Source organism: Balaenoptera acutorostrata, chromosome 21, assembly GCF_949987535.1.
Source record: "Balaenoptera acutorostrata chromosome 21, mBalAcu1.1, whole genome shotgun sequence".
NCBI lineage: Eukaryota > Metazoa > Chordata > Mammalia > Artiodactyla > Balaenopteridae > Balaenoptera > Balaenoptera acutorostrata.
Genome location: NC_080084.1, coordinates 25,637,423 through 25,658,215, shown reverse-complemented (window position 1 = coordinate 25,658,215; position 20,793 = coordinate 25,637,423). Strand labels below are relative to the sequence as shown.

Sequence of the window (20,793 nt, the reverse complement as noted above, 5' to 3'; positions counted from 1 at the left end):
TCATTATCCCATTTGAAATTGGTAACCAAATTTGAGAATTAAAACACTTACTCTGGCGGACTTTGAATTTTCTCCCTCCCTAATGTAATTATCCCCCCTCCGCCCCCAAATTAAGCTTTTGGTGAAATATTCTTTTTTTTTTTTTTTAAAGATTGATTGATTGATTGATTGATTGCTATGTTGGGTCTTCGTTTCTGTGTGAGGGCTTTCTCTAGTTGCAGCAAGCGGGGGCCACTCTTCATCGCGGTGCGCGGGCCTCTCACTATCGTGGCCTCTCTTGTTGCGGAGCACAGGCTCCAGACGCACAGGCTCAGTAGTTGTGGCTCACGGGCCTAGTTGCTCTGCGGCATGTGGGATCTTCCCAGACCAGGGCTCGAACCCGTGTCCCCTGCATTAGCAGGCAGATTCTCAACCACTGCACCACCAGGGAAGCCCTTGGTGAAATATTCTTGCTTTTACTTAATGGTGTTGAGAATTGTGGAATTTTATGGAAAAAAGTTATTTTCCAGATTTGTGTGGGGAAAACTGAAACATGGGGAGGTTTAGGAACTTTTCAAAAGCTCTCTTAACTGGTCGGTGCTAGACTTCCTGATTCTGAGACCCTGGTTTTGCCCAAATCAGTTTATTTTGATGTTTTGTCCCCCATAACAAGTTATAATTTTATGAGATAGGACAATATTTCATCTAAATTTTCCAAAAGTATAAAGGTGGTATAAATATTAATGGTAGAAACTAAGAGTTCCTATTTCCTGATATGGTGTCACATGTCACCTGTACTACCTTCTCAGTGTGGTGAGATTGTTTCTATTTCATTCGACCTCATATCAGATAGACAGTGGAGCATTTTCTGTCACGGGGTATGCTTTCTCTGGCCACACATGTCAGTCAGTCCAGCAACTGCCCTGAAAAAATCTGATTTATTTTTTTATTGTGAAGTTCATTGCTAAAGGTTGGAATTAAAATCTGTACTGCCAATCGTTTTAAAAAAAACTGTGAGTCACAATATTTCAGAGTCTTCAAAGAGTAGCTCTTCTTAGAGAATCCATTTTCACCTGTTGACTAACAGCTGCAGATTCAAGAATCTGGAACAAATTCAAGAGCTTGAACAAAAACAAGCTAGTCAAATCTATTCTTAGCAATTTATGACCAGACTAAAATACTTCCGGGTTTTTTAGCTTCAGGAGATCTTTTTTAAAACCTGAGATCACAAGGCTATCATTAATCATAGCTGAGATCTATAGTAGTGTGAAAAAGTGACCAAACCACTCCTAAAACATAACAAGTTTGGGCAACTGTCATAAGGTTAGTGCTTTGGTCAGAGAGGGGACTTCTGTGCTGGTGACTTAGGACTCTTGGATGGGTAGCGGGCCTTCAACAGCTTAAAGGCTTGGTGCCACAGCCAGCTTTAAGTTTCTTTCAGAGTTAATTTTAACCTGATTTCATCTATATAGGAGAATGAACCCCACAACTCACTAAGAATAACCACAAGCTCTGGCTTTTAGGAAGTTGACTGCAGCCTTAAGGGGACTTATTAATATGGTGTACTGTAGTGGGGGTACTAAGAAAGTGGAGTCCATCTACCTGTGTGAAGTTTGGTGTGCTCAGCGATAGGCAGAGTGAAGTTTGGTGTGCTCAGGGGTAGGCAGAGTGAAGTTTGGTGTGCTCAGGGGTAGGCAGAGTGAAGTTTGGTGTGCTCAGGGATAGGCAGAGTGAAGTTTGGTGTGCTCAGGGATAGGCAGAGTGAAGTTTGGTGTGCTCAGGGATAGGCAGAGGAACATCAAGGGAGCTTGAGAAGGAATAGATGTTAGGGAAAGAGAGATTTCTGGGCTGGTGTAGAGTACTTGAGCATGCTTGCAGGCTGAGAAGAGTCAGTGACACAGAAAGACTGAGCGGGAAAAATAAGTTGGAAAGAGAACTTGAGGAATAGAGTGATGGAGATGAATTGGACCAAGAAGAAAGAGGGACGAACAGTCTCTTTGAACATGGGAAGGTTTGGCCGTTCTACAGAGATGATAATATAGAGCTTTCCTCCCTCTGACCAAGGCAGAAGCGATGGGGAATGCACTTTCTCTGGACTGAGGCATGTAGGTCAGATAAGTGCTCTGTTTGTGAAGCTTATCGAGGCTACGTAGGTGTTTATTGGTTTGAATAAATATAGCGGTCGGAGTCTCTGTAGTTTCTTGTAGACTTTAATTCAGCTCGCAGTATGTGACCTTCTTCTTCCTAATGCTAAGCTGCTCTATGCTTTTTAGATACCGAAGGAGTTGCACTAACTCAGGTCACTTGATCACACATTAATAAAAGGAGTTCATTTCCCTTGCTGTATAAAGATACCTAGAATGTGTGCTTCCAGTGGAGCTAATGAATTTGCAATGATAAATTCATATTCCTTGTTTGGTTTCAACTGTGAGCTATGACATGAGTCAGAGGTGGTATCCGTGACCATGGAACAGAATGAAACTTCTAAATTGAACCAAGAGCCTGGCCACATTGACAGCATGCCTTCACTAAACTGAATGTCTAGCCAGTTAACACCAATAAAGACAATGTCAAGAACAGATCAGTGACTTTTTGAGCTGGTAGAAGTCTCAGGGGTCATCCAGTCTGTTTCCCTCATTCTGCAGAAAAGAAGTCGAAGCCCAGTGAGTCCAGTCTTCATCCAGAGCTATTTTCATGACAATCTTCTTACTTACGCCTTACTTAATCATATCATGACTTAATATTTTTATTATTCCACACTACCTTTTTCTAGCACTCACGGAAGAAATGATTTTTATTATAAAGAGAACAAACATAGACTGTAAGTAAACGTCGATGTAAATAAAATAATACAATAGAGAATTATAACAATGTCTAGGATTCATAGGTTTAAAGATTTCCAAGCCGTATGACTTATTACTGGGGAATATTAGTGAGGTTAAATGCTGTTTTTTCCCCTACTTGTTTGGTCCTGTACCAAAGTTAAAACTCTCTGAAACTTTTCCTCATCTATAAAATATTTAGTTGGCGAAGTTGTAAGGAAAAAATTACATTTGAATGTGACCAATATTATGTCAAGAATTTTGTAAGCATTCAATTAAAAATATATATACTGGGCTTCCCTGGTGGTGCAGTGGTTAAGAATCTGCCTGCCAATGCAGGGCACATGGGTTCGAGCCCTGGTCTTGGAAGATCCCACATGCCGCGGAGCAACTAAGCCCGCGAGCCACAACTACTGAGCCCATGTGCCACAAGTAGTGAAGCCCACGCTCTTAGAGCCTGTGCTCTGCAATAAGAGAAGCCACTGCAATGAGAAGCCTGTGCACCGCAACGAAGAGTAGCCCCCGCTCACTGCAGCTAGAGAAAGCCCATGCCTGGCCACGAAGACCCAGTGCAGCCGAAAATAAATAATAATAAATAAAATAAATATTAAAAAATCTTTAAAAAAATCTCAAAAAAAAAATATATATATACTAAATAAAATAGATGTAGGCAATTGAGGGACCTTAGTTTTCTTTCTAGCTATAAGATTATAACGTAGAATATTGCCAGTGAGTCTTTGGTGGGGACAGGTTGCTTGTGAACTCAGGCTTTTAAAATTGTCCTCCTCAAATGAAGAAAAGTTCCAGTGGACTTCCTGAACCTGATCTGTCTTAGTGTGAAATGTCACTTCTCCTGGGATCACCAAGGACAGGAGTCTAGTTCTGTGACTTCCAATTTGACACAGTTGTGCTCATTGTAATTGGACCCGGATTTCCAACACCAAAGAACAATTAGAAGGAATAAAGCCACCATTTTGAATCTACGATTAAACCGTGAAAAGTATACATAATAATAGTTAGGTGCTTACTTACGTATTACTTGCTAGGAAATTTGTTAGATCTTTTGATACGAATTATCTTGATTTAATCCTTATAACAAACCTGTAGAGTAGGGATATTGTCCTAATTTTATGGTTGATGAAACTGAGGTCTGGAGAGATTTCATGATTTCCCCTATACCTTACAGCTAGGAGATTGTAGAGCTTGGTTTCAACTCAGCTCTGCCCGTGTCCAAAGCTCATTTTTGTAACCACCAAGCTCTAATACCTGGAGTAAGTTATACTGAAATGGAATCTAGGTGATAATTTTTACAAAGCGTACTAAGGGCTTTGTTGTCCCATGAAAGCCTTATAATCATCTTAAACTAAAAGCTACTAAATCTCTTGTGCAGAGATAATGTGAGGTGGTCTAGAGCATGGATTTGGAAGCCAGGCCACCTGCGGTCAAATTCTGGCTCCGCCTTTTACTACAGGAGAAACCTTGGATAACCTCTTTGTGTTTCAGTTTCCTCAACTGTAAAATGGGAAGAAAAAGAGGACCGACCTCACAGGGCTGCTGTGAAGATTGGATGAATTAGTATCGTTAAAGCACTTAGGACACTGCTTGGTACATAGTAAGAGCGATGTAAGTGCTGGCTTATTGCTATTGTATCAGCAATGATCAAGCATTTTCCGGTAAAGGAAAATGAAGCATCTAAATAAGAACGAACATTCCTACCCATGTTGTTTCTTTTGCTCCTGTGCATTTCTAATCTTAGGACTCTATCTAACAGATTAGTGACAAATACATATTTATATTAATAGTGTTCTTTTAAAAAATAACAGCATTGTTGAGATATAATTCACATACCACATAATTCACTCATTTGAAGTGTGATTCTATGATATGTAGCATATTCACAGAATCGTGCAAACTGAGTTGAAGACTCTTCAGTCTAGAAGAGGCTATGAGACCCCCAGTGCTAAATTTACTCAAACCAGTAAACACCTACGCACCCTCAGTGAGATTCACAAACGCAGCACTTATCTGACCTGAGTGCCTTGTTTCAGAGAAACTGCGTTCCCCATTGCTTTGACCTTGGTCAGAGGGAGGAAAGCTTTTTATCACCTCTACAGATCGGCCAAACCTTCCCAAGGTCCAAGAGACTGTTAGTCCCTCTGTCTTCTTCTTGGTCCAGATCATGCCCATCACTCTATTCCTCAAGTTCTGTTTCTAACTTTTTTTTCTATATCTAGAATTCCTACCCTTGAAGGCATTCCTTTAGATGAAAGGGCTGTCTCCAGAACAAAACACAAGTATTAGACATAAAAGGGGCAGTAGAAAATTATTAGTACTTGTTAGCAGGAATTAGCCTTTTGCATTGGCTGGCAGAGCAAGCATTAATCTGAGGATTGGGATCAAGGACAGTCTTCATGAGGAGGAATGAGAAGGTTTGCAGCATGAAGCAGTGTTCTGCAAGGGTCATGGCTGGGAGCTTTGGGAACTTGGACAGCAGCATCTGGAGCCCAGATGTGTGAAGGGGCAGGCAGGGCAGCATGTGCAGCTGTGTGTGGCATAATGGTACACAACGCGGGCTCTTGCATGTGACGTTGGTAGCATAACCCTGGTGTTTTAGTGAACCACAGATATATGTGCACTTTGGCATTTATACACGTGATGAGTAATTCACACACCTGTGTTTTTCAACCCCCTCTACTTCAGAAAAGGAGATGGAATGGGAATTTGGTCTCATGAGAGGTAGTTCTGAAACTCACAACATAATTTTGCTCTTGGTACAGAAATAATGACTTGTATGTACTCCTTCGCCAGATGAATAGTTGAATAAATAAATGAATGGAGTAATTTTCAACCCAAACAAATATTTGGCATTTTATATCTTAATTTTAAATCTATATGCTTAATATTTATGATAGGGGTAGCAATTAGGTTTTAAGAGCAGCTATTGTATTATTCTTTGGATAATGGAATTGTGCTTTGGGTTTTTCATAAGTTGAGGTGTGCTGACATGCCTTATTCTTAGAGGAAGGAAAACATGTTGTTAGACATTCTCTGCATACTTGGACAAACTTTTGAGCTAATTCAGAAGATAATGTTAATATCTCATTTTATGTTCTTCTGACGTGAGCAGTGATGAATAATAGTACTACAGAATTTGAAAGAAAGAAATTATGATAAAGCAACCACTTCTTCTAGGTGCTTTGTTTTAAACTTAATTGCATGAAGCATTCTAATTAGCTTGAAAATGTCAATTTGTAAATATAGCCAACACATTCAAAAATCCATTTTGTTGTTGTGCCTAGTATTCAACATCTCTTACTTGGTAGGTGCTCAACTAAATATTTATTGAGTACTCTACAACATGAATAGAAGCTTAAGACGATTATCTTGAAATAGTCATGTAGATCAGGTAAATGGTTTATTTTTTTTTTTTTTTAAAGTTTTACTTGATTTTTATTTATTTATTTATTTATTTTTTTTGGCTGTGTTGGGTCTTCGGTTCGTGGGAGGGCTTTCTCCAGTTGCGGCAAGCGGGGGCCACTCTTCATCGCGGTGCGGGGACCGCTCTTCATCGCGGTGCGCGGGCCTTTCTCTATCGCGGCCCCTCCCGTCACGGGGCACAGGCTCCAGACGCGCAGGCTCAGCAATTGTGGCTCACGGGCCCAGCTGCTCCGTGGCATGTGGGATCTTCCCAGACCAGGGCTCGAACCCGTGTCCCCTGCATTAGCAGGCAGATTCTCAACCACTGCGCCACCAGGGAAGCCCAGGTAAATGGTTTATTTACTTCAATTATCTGAATACCTTCAATCTGTCTCCAATTTTCTTTTTTTTATGCTTAAGATTCAGATGGCACAGCATTTTAAAAAAAACATTAGGCCATGATGACAGGATAATGCAGAATAATGGTTGTAAGTAGTAGTTTCCAAGTACTGAAATAAATCTGTTCAAAGGACAACTTGACAAACTTTTGCAACTCAAGTTGTTAGTAGAAGAACCCCAAAGCTCTATTCTGCCTATCTTGGGATATTCCTGTGATGGACAAACTTTAGATTAGCTTATGTAGAGATAATCTAAACTGTTTGCATATCACATTAGCCATTAGCTTTACCTTTGCTTACACAGGTGCAAGTGTATGTGATAACTAGAACTGTTTTTCACTCAAACAGTCGTCCTATTGGTAGAGAGTGTAGCAACTCTATTCTGCATTTACTCTGAAAAAACAGCAATTTAGTTCATCATAAGTCCAAAGTTTATAGATGCCCAGTTCTGTCATGGATCATTTCATTGCTCATTGCTAGCTTTAATAAGCTTATAAATATAAAAACAGTGACTACTCTGCTTTCTAAGAAGACATGGTATTCTGAGAGCTAAATAAAAACTAGTTGGCATCCTTTGTTCATGGCATGAATTCCTATGTAAGACCTGGTGTGAATTCATTATTGAAGGACAAAGTGCTAGTATGGGGGAAATACTGTTATTTGTTTGCTTTTTAAACAAAGTTTTAATTCCTTTCCATTTTAACATTGCTATTTTCACCCTGTACGTTACGTATTTTAAAACGATTTTTATATTGCATTCATTTCTATTGATTAGTTCTGTCATAAATTCCTCTATATGTTTAAATTTCTAGATTTAATCGTCAAAAGAATAAAAATAATGAACATGCAATTTTAGAGTATGCTTCACAAGCCTTAGTCACAGAGACTGAATTATCAGCTTTAAGCCCTATCTTTCCTGAATTTCAGATTAGAACTATACTACTACTTTTTTTCAAACTGTACTACTTTTTTTCTCATTATTGAACATCTGAACTTAAGAAGTTCATTATGTACTCTACTACATATAAAATATGTAAAATATAATTTTAAGGAAAATATTGTCTGATATCCAACATAAAATGTACATTAATGTACAATATAATGTCTAATCTACACTTTCCTTCTCATGAGTCTTTCATTCTTATTTAACTTCTTTTTAATGTGGTACACATACCTTCAACGGCACTTCCTGACTCCAGAGATGCTGTTTTACCTTCTCCAGATAACACCAGGCATACTTCCGCTGACAAGTGTCTTGGGTGTGTGAGGGGGAGGGGCAGAGAGGGGACACGGTGGGGATTAAGTGCTTTTCAAACAGCTTGTATGTGATCCTCCTTATCGTAACTCCACCTTTATCCCCTAGTCCAGAAATGCCTGGTGCTGTCAATTCCCATGCTGTTTCAAGATGCTGGAGAGTAAATTCGGTTGGTTTTCAGTTTTCTCCGTTGCTGCTTTGGATTTTAACTTTCTCAGGTTTCCTAAGTCAGTTACCATGCATTTGCCCTCTAGCTTCCAAACTTTTAAGATTATATCCTTACCAGAAAAAATATTTTAAAATAACATCTGAACAAAAAAAGTAATGTATTTGAATATATTCATTTCTTTGATTGCAGAATTTTCTATTTTATTTGAATAGCGCTGTGAATGAATTTGTGTTTTGGTTCAGGGGTTCCAGTTTTGATCTCAAATGCCCATAGGGGCCAGGCAGGTGTTCTGGCTCCTCTCACTGGTTCAAAACCTCAGACAGGTCAGGGTCAGAAATAATTAGTTAAGTTTGGGAGAATCCCAGAGCAATACAACCCAGGCCCTATTTTCCATCTGGGACAATAGGAGAATCCTTGCTCCAGGCCCAGAGGCAGCAGCTGCAGTAGGGTAGAGATGACTTTGTGACACAGTGGTGAGACTGAGGGCTTGAGACAGTCCCCACCGCCCCAGCCTGCTGGTTCCCATGTTTGTACTTGGAGAGGACAGTTTCATAAGCTCCCCTGTGTCCCCAGTGAGGAGCACGGGAAGTAGGCAAGACATGCAAGTAACGGGGCATTGCCGCGGAGCCACCATAGTGAGAGGCAAGGTGACAAAGCAGAGCCAGGGGCCAGATGGGGTTCATGTCTGAGATGCAAAGGATGCATGAATCCAGGGAAGGCTGAGCTGAGACTTTTGGAGGCGGTGGTAGAGGTGGGCTTGTTGCCTGGTCCCAACTATGTTGAGAAAACAGAGCACAAGTGGAATCATGGATTTCAGCAGAGGATACAAGCAGGACCCCAGGAGACCAGCAGCCCCTCCCTTCCTCAGGGGGTCCCCTAAGTGTCCCCTCTTGGAGGTGCCATCTTGGGAGGGAGGCGGTGGTGGCGGTCAGCCTTGAATAAAGAACTAGCCTTGATGGAGCCTGAACCTTGACGTTGAATATTTAACTGAAAGAGACATTTAAAATGAAAGAGACTCTTTCAAAGCAGCAGAAACTGTTTTAATCTGAAAGAGACTGCATCACCTTTAAGTAGCAAATTTAAAATTTCCCCTCCTATCAGCAGAAATTGTGGGCTCAGAAGAGTGAATGAGTTATGAACACTAAAGAAGCCACATTCTTCTTAAAATACCTGAGTTGTTAGTGTACACGACGAGATATGACTGGGCCCTCTCATTGGAATGTTGATTTTATCTGAATTCATTGAGTGCCACTTCGTTAGGTATTTTAAAAATGTTTTATGTATTTATCATGTATGTTGCATCCAGTAGTATAACTGTTTGAATATGAAACTAGAGAGATCTAGGGAATTTCTCCCTGACATGCACTATTATAGTTAAAACAGATAACAGACACCTGCAGGCTGTCTTAGAATACAGGATTGTCATTTGTCGTAAGTACTGCAATTGCAAAATCAACTGGTTAAGGAAGGGCAATTAGACTCCCCCTAAAATCTTGATGTTTACATGTTTGATGGTCATATTATAAATGTAAAATATAGAGTGTGACATAAAAATGATTGCTCTAAATTTCATTAAGTTATTGCTAGCCCCAAAGAGAAATACAGTTGAATGTACGTTTCTGTTATAGCAGGCATCTGCCTCCCATTCCTTCTCCTGAGGATACAATAAGTGTCTAAAAGCTTGGTTCTACATTTGGAGTCAGCCCTTTGCTCTACTTCTGCCCCAAGCCATTAACGTCTGCCTGTGAGGGTGCGCCTGCGTGAGTGCATGTTCCGTCTGCCGGAGACTTAAGCTTTGGGATAAAGAGTGACTGTGTCATAGCCCTCTGGGGGCCGCATGCGGGCCCGCGCGTGGATTTCGCAGTACAGCTCCCCCTCCACGAAGAAGTAGCCCTTTTGTTTGAGGTTGAGGTTACAGTCAGCACACACGAAGCACTCTGGATGCCGATGCTTGTCCCTCGCCTTCACAACCGCACCGCTGTTGGGGGAAAAGGAGGCCTCGTGAAAAAAACCCCCACAAAGCCAGAAACATGATACAAAGGCAGACAGCAGTACAGATAAGGCAGGTGTTATCTGTGTCACGTTCAGGAAACAATAGCTGCAAACCTGGGCACAGCTGTGGAACTGATGTAGTTGTCAGGGAGAGCCAAGACAACCATAGTAAAGCTTCACATGTGTCTCTCTGTTGTTGACGTGTGAATATTTTTCAGATTTTTTTCAAACAGATTTTTTTTTTTTTAGACAAATGATAGGATCCTTACTTCATGATCATTCCCCGTTGTTTCTTTGAAAGAGGGAGAGATGATACAGATAAAACAGACACCTCTGCAAAGGATTCTGATTTTGGCCAAGGTTGTTGTCTACACAACTAAAAGTCCCTCTGATTACTGTCTAGCTTGGTGGTCCAGCCTCTATTCTATGGAACACAGAGAGAACAGATCAAAGGGCGGAGATGGAATTTCCACTGGTGGGTGGACTTGGCCTCTACCGTCAAAACAGTTTACTCCAACTTGGGAGCAATAATTGCTTTGGGTAACATCACAACCTGTTGTGTGTTATGAGGTCCTGTCTGCTCCCAGCTCCCTGTCCTGCTTGTTTCTCTGTCTCACAGCCCCTTCTGTGCTGTAACCAGGCTTATCTCCCACTGCCCTCCTGGGATGAGTCCCGGGTAGGGGGACAGATGGTGCCTCAGTGTGTGAGCTAATGACAGAGGAACAGAAAAAAGGGATGGAAGAGGTGGCCGCATGGGGCATGAGGTGGAGAGACTGAAATGCTCTGGTTCACTTGAAGATTTGAACTAGCAAGCGTGGCTCTTCACACATGAAGTCCCTTGAAATGGAAGCTGACTCTATGTCTAAAAATCATATTTCAATATTTGTGCAACTTAAGAAACCACGTAAAGATAATGTGTTTTAATTAATAACTGGGTGACCCCCATATTTGTTTTCCTGGGTTTATACAGAAAAGGAAGTGTTCAAAGACTATATACATTAACAAAGGGAGGGCTTTTTGAAGTGAAGTTATTCTTGGAAATGGCTTTTTAAATATACTTCTGGGGCGGTTTCTTTTCACCAGAATATATCTGAAATTGTACGTCAAGATATCCGACTCACATTCTATGCTAATTTTGGGGTACATCGAAGGAATTCTGGTCAAAATGTGCCAAATGTGTGGACATTATATTTCAAGTTGATGAATAGAAATTTGTTTTTCATAAAACTTAAAGGCTTTTCTATATACGGAGTCTTAAAGTACAAGAAATAGAGAACTGACAGCAAGATTTATGATGAATTTTGGGGTTGACAATGAAACTTACACAATGCCACTCCCACATTTGTCACAGAGTGGCATCTTCTGTGTGCTGCCAGCACCGCCGTGCACTTTTGTAACTGGAGCTCTCACACTCCGAGTTCCAGCAGGACGGTCATCTGAAAAACAAAGTGTTTCCATTTATGGCAAGGGAACAGCTGGCAACAGTTTATACTTTACTTCTATTTTAAGGTGTGCACTTTAACCTGAGGAATTCTTAGTTGCGCCCACAATATCATTTAGGAAGAAGCAGGACTGGTTCAGGAATAATTTGTTCTGAAACGGGACCTTACAAAACAAAATTAGTTAAAAATTGTAGTTGTTGTTGTAGGGCGCTGTTACAAAATGCCCAGAGGGGCAGAGAGCATTTTGCATTCTTCTTTTTTTAATTGTGGTAAAATATACATAAAATCAACCATCTTATCGATTTTTAAGTGTGTAATTCAGTAGCATTAAGTATATTCCCAATGTTGTGCAACCGTCACCAATATCTATTTCGAGAACTTTTTCATCATCCAAAACAGAAACTCTGTACCCAGGAAACATTAATTCCATATTCCCCCCTCCCTCCAGACCCTGGTGACCTCTATTCTGCTTTCTGTGTCTATGACTTGCCTATTCTAGGGTCCTCATATAAATGGAATCGTACAATATTTGTTCGTATGTCTCTGGCTTATTTCACTTAGCGGAATGTTTTCAAGGTTCATCCATGTTGCAGCATGTATCAGAATTTTCATTCCTTTTTAAGGCTGAATAATACTCTACTTTATGGATATAGCACATTATGTTTATCCATTCGCGTGTGGATAGACGTTTAGGTTCTTTCCACCTTCTGGCTGTTGTGCATAATGCTTCTGTGAACGCTGCTGTACGAGTATGGGTTTGAGTCCCTGCTTTCAGTTCTCCTGAGTATACACGTAGCAGTGGGATTGTGGATCCTATGGCAATTCTATGTTTAACTTTTTGAGGAACCACCTTCCTGTTTCTCACAGTGGCTGCACCATGTTACATTCCCCATCAGCAATGCACAAGGGTCCCCATTTCTCCATACCCTCACCAACACTCATTTTCCATTTTTTTTTGATAGTGGCTATATTAATGGGGCATTTTGCATTTTTGTGCAACTTCTGAAGGACAGTATATCTTTTGGTAGTGGAAAAACATTGGTAAGGGTATGAACTCTGAAGACAGCAGGAGTGGGCTGGAGACCCAACTCTGTTTCTTACTTGCTGTGTGACTTTGTACAAATCCACCCTCTCTATGCCTCATTTTCTCTTTTGTTAAATAGGGAAAATAATAGCTCCTACCTCACTGAGTTATTGTGAGCATTAAATGACCATGTGTGCAAAGAACTCAGCGCAGGATTTGGAACACAGTAAGGGTTCATTCCAGTGTTATTTAAAAATTTTGATGATCATGATACCCTGGAATATGGGGGAGGCTGAGAAATTTTGCAACATTTTATGATCTATAACGTGAGCTAGCCCTTGACTACTGTGGATGGGATTTATCTTCAGCACCCTTTAATCACCAAGTTGGTGGCTACCTGGATATGTCTGGAAGCTCCTTACCTTAACCAAGCACCACCCAAGTCCTTTTCAGCAAAGAATCATTTGATGACTGATTAAAATCGGTTTTTAGACTCTCGTTCCCGTTATGCTTGCTGCCCTCCCCCACCCTGATCCTTCCAGTAGCCTCTATCAATAGCATTTCAGCAGATGTTCACGACTGCTCACCGTCGTTCACTAGTTCCTGGAGCACCCTGAAGGAGCCTGACTGGCGAGGCTGAGTAGGTTCATTCCGATTGTCGTGCAGCATCCGGTACACGTCCGACTGGGGGGGCACTGGGGAGGCCGCCGGTTCACTGAAACACAACGTGGTGGGCGAAGCAGCTTCAGGAGTGTGTGTATGTGCAAGAAGCCACAAGATATCAACAAGCAGTGATCACTATATTTACAGCAACTCCTGAACAGAGATTCAGTATTTTCAAGTTAATCTCTATTATATCAATAGCTAAAAATATAACGTGAATTCACACGGGTTGCCTTAAAAATATCAGTAATTAACCTGGGGGTCACATCAGCATTTCTCCATGTGGCAAAATCCTTTGGAGGGCAACTAAAATGTGATTGTTAGGAAATAGTAATTTAAAAAATAATGCTTGTGTCTGATGGATATATAATTATAATGTGAACAAAATTAACCTTTCTCAAAAAAAAAAGACAACATACACGTGATAGAAAGTGCACGAGTGAGCCCGGTTTGATTATTCTCAGTCATAAAGATGTCAGTAAAATTCAGATTCGTTTCTGATATTAAACCAACAGTGTATGGTTTAGTTTTGTTAACTCCTGTAGACAGCAAAGGTATCGTTTTTCTTGTAAATTGAAGAAATTCAACTTGTCGGTGTTTGAAAGTGCATAATGTAGCAACTTTCACAGAGAAGTCAGCTTTGTTGGCTACTAAATAGCCACATTATAATTCATTTACAAAAATGATAGAAGCTTTATTTTAATAAACTTTCTACAGATATATTCATGATGAACAATAAAAATACATGTCAGGCACTGAGATGCTTTATTATTTTATGTCATTTAATTGCATTATCTAGAAAAGGTAGTTGCTATTTGCACATATTTTTATTACCAGTATCATATTTGGAAATAATCATCTTATATATCTGAAACTCCTTGCAAATGGCTTTGAAATACATTATGGTATTATTATCACATTGTATTCATCCCAAGAGTTATCTTTGGGATATTGTTACATAGCACTCATAAGCATTATCATACTTTATAATGGCTCTATAATATTGAAAGAAGTAATAAGATTTTATCTTATAATAAATATTTTTAATTGAAAATGCTTGATAGCAAAAGTACTTTGAACAAATATGCATAATAAAGAAGAAATTAGTCAAAATAGAGATCAATGGAAATTAAATATCTATAGCAGTAGCTTGAGATATTCACTTATAAACCCTTATTCATGGCAAAAATTTTAAATGAGAAATAATTAACTCTCCACAAGATGCCATTAGAAGAGAAAAGAGGTATCATCTCTTTTAAAACTTCTCTGAACCTCCCATCCCTTTCCCAGGTTTTGACCCCCCAAGGAGAAACATAGATTATCCCAGATTATAAATCACTTTTGAGAAGTATTGTACCAGACATTCGTAAACTACACTGTAGTTTTTCAAAAGACATATACGTTTGGTCCTTCCATGATTTCAGTTTATTGTGATCTGTCACATAAAACTCTACTTGGTTAATTTTTCAAATCGCCCTTATCATTAGGCCTAGATATCTGCAATAAATCCTTAGATTTATTTATTTATATGGAAAAAAATCCGTATATTTTTTCTTGAAAGCTTTTCACAAAGCTTTCTTTCAATGATAAGACAGTGTTACAAGACACCAGTAAAGCTGACATTGAGCATGTGTTTAGTTAATATGCCGATGGTTCAAAAAGACTCATATTACCTCATTGAGGGTGTTTCACCTAGAGCTGTTGAAACCTGACCCTGAAGTGTTTCCATAATATTGTCATCTGAGTACAACTGCATAGGTGTATTAAACTGAGCATGTATAATCTTCACACCAGGAAGTTCCATTTCCAAAGGAATGTTAGGGGCCATCTTAGCAGCAACTTTCAAGTCACCTGGGCAAATAGTACTAAGAGTACTGACAGAAGAAGGGGTGCTACGTCCACTGCCACCGTCAATACCGGACGGAGTACTGCATCCACTGTGTTAATGACCACGTTACACAGAGATGACACAGGAACCAGAAAATCCAGACAGGAGAACACAGAGAACAAGTACAGAGAGGTTAAAAGTAAGAAGTGAATTAAATCAAATGAAAAAGAAATATTTATTTCTGGCTAGAAGTTATTTTCAAAAGGGAAGACATTTAAAAATTCATGATTGAAAAACGTTTAACAAAATTAAAAGGTACAGGTGATATTGCATTGTTTGGCTCTGTTCTACTAGACAATATGTTCTACGAGGCGAAGGTTTCATGTAAAAAGAGCTGTGCATAAGGGAAGTGGCTCAGGGAAATTACATTAGCGGGACATCCTTTTACATTTCTGAGCTGCAGTTTTTAAAACTAAAATATTAATGAATGATCCTTCACAAATAGTAATATGAATATGCAGCATGAAGATCCAATCAAATATTTAGGTTAAACATTTCAAAATAAGAAGTATTTTCAGAAATGCAGTTGGGCCTTAATTGAATAGTAATTGGCAACTTGTAGGTTATGTGATAGAGATTATGTTTTAAGACTATTTTGTAAATATTTTACTGTTACTATTTTAACTTTTTCTACTTTCATTCTTTCATTTTGTGAAGACTACACTTTAAAAAATTGTTCGGTGATTTGATATAGGCTCTGGAAACAGCCAATAAATGCCTGTCACCTTGAAATGAATGATTAGAGGGGAAATAAGGTGATCTCAAACTCTGTGAATGCTACTTAGAGCTAAGATATATATATTTCTTTCATACATAGCTATTTCTTTTAAAATTTTGGAAGCACACATATATTTCCATGCATAGTTCTCATTTCTTTTTAAAGACAAATTAAGGCAACTCATTATTAAAACATCAGAAAGGCCAGTCATGCAATTTTAAGGACAACTACAAAAATTTCTTATTCTCTATGAGTAGAATTTTCTATGGATAGGAGGTTAGTCATAACTGATGCCAATGACTAAAAAGCCATTTTTCTACATGCATTTTAAGTGCAGCATGAGAAATGCATTTTTTGAGAAAATGGAATATATTGTTTTTTTTAAGCACAGTCATTTAAGACAAAGCTAAAAGAAATAGTAATATTAATGTGAACTTCAGTCATGCCTGCAGGTTAGTGTTGCTGTAAACTGAAGGCAGAGAACAATTTATATGGTGTGTTTACCTGAAAATCAGTGTTCTCTGAGGACTCAAGTATGGCCGCATACCTGCATTTACTCTCTAGGGCTACTAATGCCAACCTCAGCCCCATTCAGAGAGCAAAAACCAAAAGCATATATTGGGCATTGATTTTATTGGCTTCATCAATGCTGCAGCCTTGTTAGTCTGGGCAACCCATGTCACTAGATGAATTAAAATTTTTTTCTGTGTTGTGTTATCCGGGTCAACCACCTGCAAAGACTGAATGGGGCAGGTATATATGAACTTGCTCCTTCACTTCTCAACTACTGAGAACTTGTTTGAAACTCCATCAGTAAATTGGTTGATCACATACAAAAATGTCAAATGGTTTATTCACCATTTTCATAGGCTCAACACTATGCTGAAATTGACTTCAGTTGGTAAAAGAATAGAAATAACATTTCAGTTACAGTGCAGTTTAGTCAGGATCGTATTGATTTGACCTCAGTATAATGAAGTTTATTAAATTGTAATTTAGGGATTTGAAACACTGAGTTTCAATATTGGGAGACTTGGGCTCAAAATAGTGAACCTTTTCAACAAGCATTTATAACTACTCGACCTTACTGTGTGCCAGGCATGGTGCTAGATTGTGGAGAGGTAAACTATGGTCAACTCAGAACTTACAGATATACCTTATTTTACAGTTGTAATTAGCATTACATTTTTTTCTGTTATTAGTGTTCTTATATACATGCATGCTTGTGTATATAACTTTATTTAAGCAGAGATTGTGTCTTCTATTTCCTAGTTTCTTTATCATTCTATTTAAGGGCCCATGTCTATTGAATAGATAGGAAATAAACCCTAAGCAAAAAACAATTATCTTTTTATAAATTTCTGGGACAATTTTAAAAGAGCTCTTGAACTGATGCTTTAAATAAAATAGTTTTCATGGACTCTAGTCACTGTGGAGATCATCATGGGTCACCATGACCTATTCCTGTGACCTGGAAAGGTAGATGCTATTGAGATTTCTTGACATTGACTCACTGGCTTGGCAACCTGTAAGGCTGATGATACACTCAATTACTATCATACACCTGGGTAGATCATTAGACAGAGAACTAATTTCCCTGGTGTGTATATAGACTTTTGGGGACATGCTTCCGGAAGTGACTTGTCCAAAAACCACTCACCAGATTGTATTTTATCATTTGGATCTAGCCTTGTATGTATTTTTAATGATAGCTGTGGCTTTAAACATTTACATATTTTCATATGAAAATACTGGTCTTTTAATATGCTTCAGTTATGATGAAATCACTGAAAGAACCCTAACTAATAGTAAGACCCAGGGAAATGAATATATTAGCATCTCCAACTTACTTCTGATTCAAAAGTTGTTTATTAATGGTGTAGTTATTGCTTGGTAAGTAGCCACTCAAAATTCCACCTTGATGAAGAATCATTTGGTAAGAACAAGAAATTGAGAAGCTAGAGCAAATAGTGAGGGGGCAGAGGAAGAAAGGAAGGATAATAGAAGCATTTTTATAATTTTTTTAAGGTTTGTGTACTGGTACCTGTTTTTTAAGCAGATCCTCTCATCTCTGTTTTGCCACTCCCCTCTTCCAAATTTAGCTAGATTGAAAGGCACCAGCTTACAATGACAAAATTATGAGTGGCTTATTATTATCACCATGTTTGAATTAAATGAAAATGTAAAAGAAGGGCATTACAAACCTGAATCTCCTTGACTTTCCCTGAATTTTTATAAAATTAAATGTTATTGGTCTTCAGCAAAAGCAAGATCTGTGTTACTCTAACGTATCATTTTATTTGAGCCTCGTGGAGTCCTATAGCTCAAGTTAGTGAGCTTACCATTATGCTAAGCTCAAAAGAATGCAAGTATATCCATTTTACTCTGCTTCTCTGGGAAGATGTATATATTATGTATATATTTATTCAATAGTAAAAGAGCATTTTAACTTTTAATCCAGTTTTTTTAATGTTATTTAGAGTGGGGTTGGGAAGCTGTTGAATGTGGAGAAATAGAGAAAAGATACAGAGGAAAATGGAATATGAAGGAGGGAAAAACTAAGAGAAGCAAAAAAAGGATTGTTCAGAGTTGCCAGTATGAGGGAAGGGCAACAGCTCCTGATTCTTCTTGCTACTCAGGAAGTCTGATTAGGTACTCTTAGGCTTTTGTTCCTTTATCTAATGAACACTTGTTGAGCATGTACTCTGTCCCAGCCCCTTTTCCAGGTGCTGGGGATATAATATGTAGTGGGGGCAGATGTATTTGGTAGTCATTGCCTTTTTAGCATCTTTCTCCTGCTCTTTTGCTCCACTCCTTCTTTCTGAGTCTGATACCACAAAATTGTCTGGCTTATTTTGAGGTAATCCTCTGGCCCTGACTGTAGCTTATAGAAAGGTCTGCACACGAAAATCATATATCAAGTGATGACTGACCATCCACAGCAGGCATCATAAACTCAGATGTCTCCAGGGGCCAGGAGGGTCACACATATATGAAAATGGGCCAGGTATCATACGCTTAGCCGTGATGGGCATTTTGGCAAGATAGAGAGTAGATGTTCCATCTTAAACTTAAATTCAGTATTTTTTAAAATGGGAGGGTTAAATAGAACATTGTGAATTGACTCCACCTGTGGACCCCTATTAGTGACACCTGATGTAGATCATTATTCAATGATCCTAACCTGTTAGGATTGATCCAGCCTAACCCCCAACTTCCTTCCTCTGGGCTGATTGATGTAGCTGAGGTCAGAGGAATGGGTTTGAGGTTTCCCGAAGTCACTATTTCCTGATGTGGCAAGACAGGGCATTAATTTCTTTCCTCATAGGTTGGAATTCAGTTTCTAGAGAAGATTTGAGAAAGGATCATCTGAAGATGATCTGTTTCTCTAACTGACAGACAAGAAGAGATCGTGCTCATTTTTATTCCAGTGTGTGCACAGTTACCCATGAGGGTAACCAAGTAAATCTCTCTGCCTCCAGCTCTTTCTTTCTTTATACTTATTTTCCCCAAGTGGAAAAGTTCCTTTTCTAGTGGCTTCTTTTCCTTTGCAAGTATCCATAAGAACGCAAATTTATTTTTATGTAAGAGCTAGAATGAGTGCGATTACCCACTGGGCTCTGATGGGGCAATGAGAATTAGGTGCTGAGATGGGATGATCAGAGACTGTCAAACATGGAAAGCTACACCAGCCTTTCCACGTTTGCCTCACCTGCTTCCTTACTCCTGACCGGGGGCTGGTTTTCATTTTTGTTCCTGCTGACTGGGCCTTCCTGCCCTGGGATAGGGTAAGTCTGCCTGCCTCAAAAGGTCACTGTGTTCTGGACGGGATCCTCAGAACAGCAGGGGTATCAGTTATAAATACACACAGCGATTGCATAATATTTCACAGCTCTGTAATCTGGTCAATATTTACTCTCTTCTCTGCTAAGTGAATTTGTTTCTTTTGCTTTTGAAATAAGCTTCAAAATGAGAAAAGTCACTCCAAACACCTAAGAGTTATGTGTCTTGGTGATTAGTAGAATTTATTAAAGATGCATGCACTCCAAACTTCACAATCTTAAAGCTTTATGACCTGCTTCGGCCTGGGATTATGAAAGGTTTGGGCCGAATATTGTGCTTGTGTTCAAAGTAGTTCACATCCTGTAAAAACAAAGGGTTAAAAAAGTCCCTCAGTGGAAGACTAATATATATATATATATATATATATATATATTTAGATAAAATTAACTGAACAATAATCGTACAGAAAGGATTATTTACCACCAAATATTGACATGACTAAGAAGGGTGATGATGGAACCAGAGCGATTTCTTCCTTTTAACCATCTATTCACTAAATGTTCGGGAACTGGCAGATTGGACTCCAGAACATTAGAACCATGTTCTAGATGCTTGTCTTTAAGATAAAAATCTGATCGTGCCTTCAGGAAAGTAAAAATAAAACAGCAAGAGCTGGACTTTTGAAAGGAAGAGAAGCCGTACTATCACCATTAAGAACATGGTGGGCAGAAACCAAGTGGAGTACTTACTTTTGAGGTGAGCTAGGAATGAGCCCCCGCAGCTGCCCGTGAAGCGCATCTTGTATATTGCTGGTTGAATAGAGCCCAATGGGTGAGTTATAGGAAGCGCTCACTACCTGTCTTTTGTCATCAATGTTTGCTGCTGCAACAAAAGGCTGGGCCCTTCTGTTGTACCCGGCACCAATGGGTTTGAACTCCTGTACAATGGCAGACAAAATACACAGAGCCACAGAATGCACAACAAAGCCGTTAACGCGCAAATCAACAGCATCGCATCGCTCTTGTTAATCAAGGTTTCTTTACCACTGCGAGATTAATGGCCAGGTTAAAGGAGGACTGCATTCGCCGTGAACTTTACATGTGCTGTAATCACCCACCAAATGTTCAGATGCAAAGGAACTGACCTTATTTGAAATATTTATAAAATAATTCGAATATTATACCTCTTGTCTGCTCCCTACTGACTTCTACATCTAGAGCTTTTTTTTTTTTTTAAAGAATAC

General features: G+C 39.2%; 2 protein-coding genes across 6 annotated transcripts in view; one reads left to right on the top strand and one right to left on the bottom strand.

The window, feature by feature from the left end:
* Positions 1 to 20,793, top strand: part of CFAP96 (cilia and flagella associated protein 96) — a 97,343-nt gene that overhangs the window by 41,278 nt on the left and 35,272 nt on the right. The window contains exon 7 of one of the 3 annotated variants that reach the window (XM_057537269.1): positions 4,305 to 4,526. The exons of the other annotated variants lie outside the window; for them this stretch is intronic. Coding sequence (XP_057393252.1) covers positions 4,305 to 4,319 — 15 coding nt within the window. The 3' untranslated portion in view covers positions 4,320 to 4,526. Of the gene's footprint in view, positions 1 to 4,304; positions 4,527 to 20,793 lie in introns of those variants that run through there. 3 annotated transcript variants of the gene reach the window in all.
* PDLIM3 (PDZ and LIM domain 3) overlaps positions 9,059 to 20,793 on the bottom strand; it is a 30,525-nt gene continuing 18,790 nt past the window's right edge. The window contains exons 4-8 of one of the 3 annotated variants that reach the window (XM_007177883.3): positions 19,843 to 19,910; positions 14,835 to 15,098; positions 13,086 to 13,213; positions 11,357 to 11,468; positions 9,059 to 10,018 (exon numbers count right to left, since the gene is read on the bottom strand). In XM_007177883.3, the coding sequence (XP_007177945.1) occupies positions 9,829 to 10,018; positions 11,357 to 11,468; positions 13,086 to 13,213; positions 14,835 to 15,098; positions 19,843 to 19,910 (762 nt within the window). In that variant the 3' untranslated portion in view covers positions 9,059 to 9,828. Of the gene's footprint in view, positions 10,019 to 11,356; positions 11,469 to 13,085; positions 13,214 to 14,834; positions 15,099 to 19,842; positions 19,911 to 20,299; positions 20,488 to 20,793 lie in introns of all 3 variants that reach the window. The other 2 variants (XM_007177884.3, XM_007177885.3) reach the window with 2 other exon arrangements.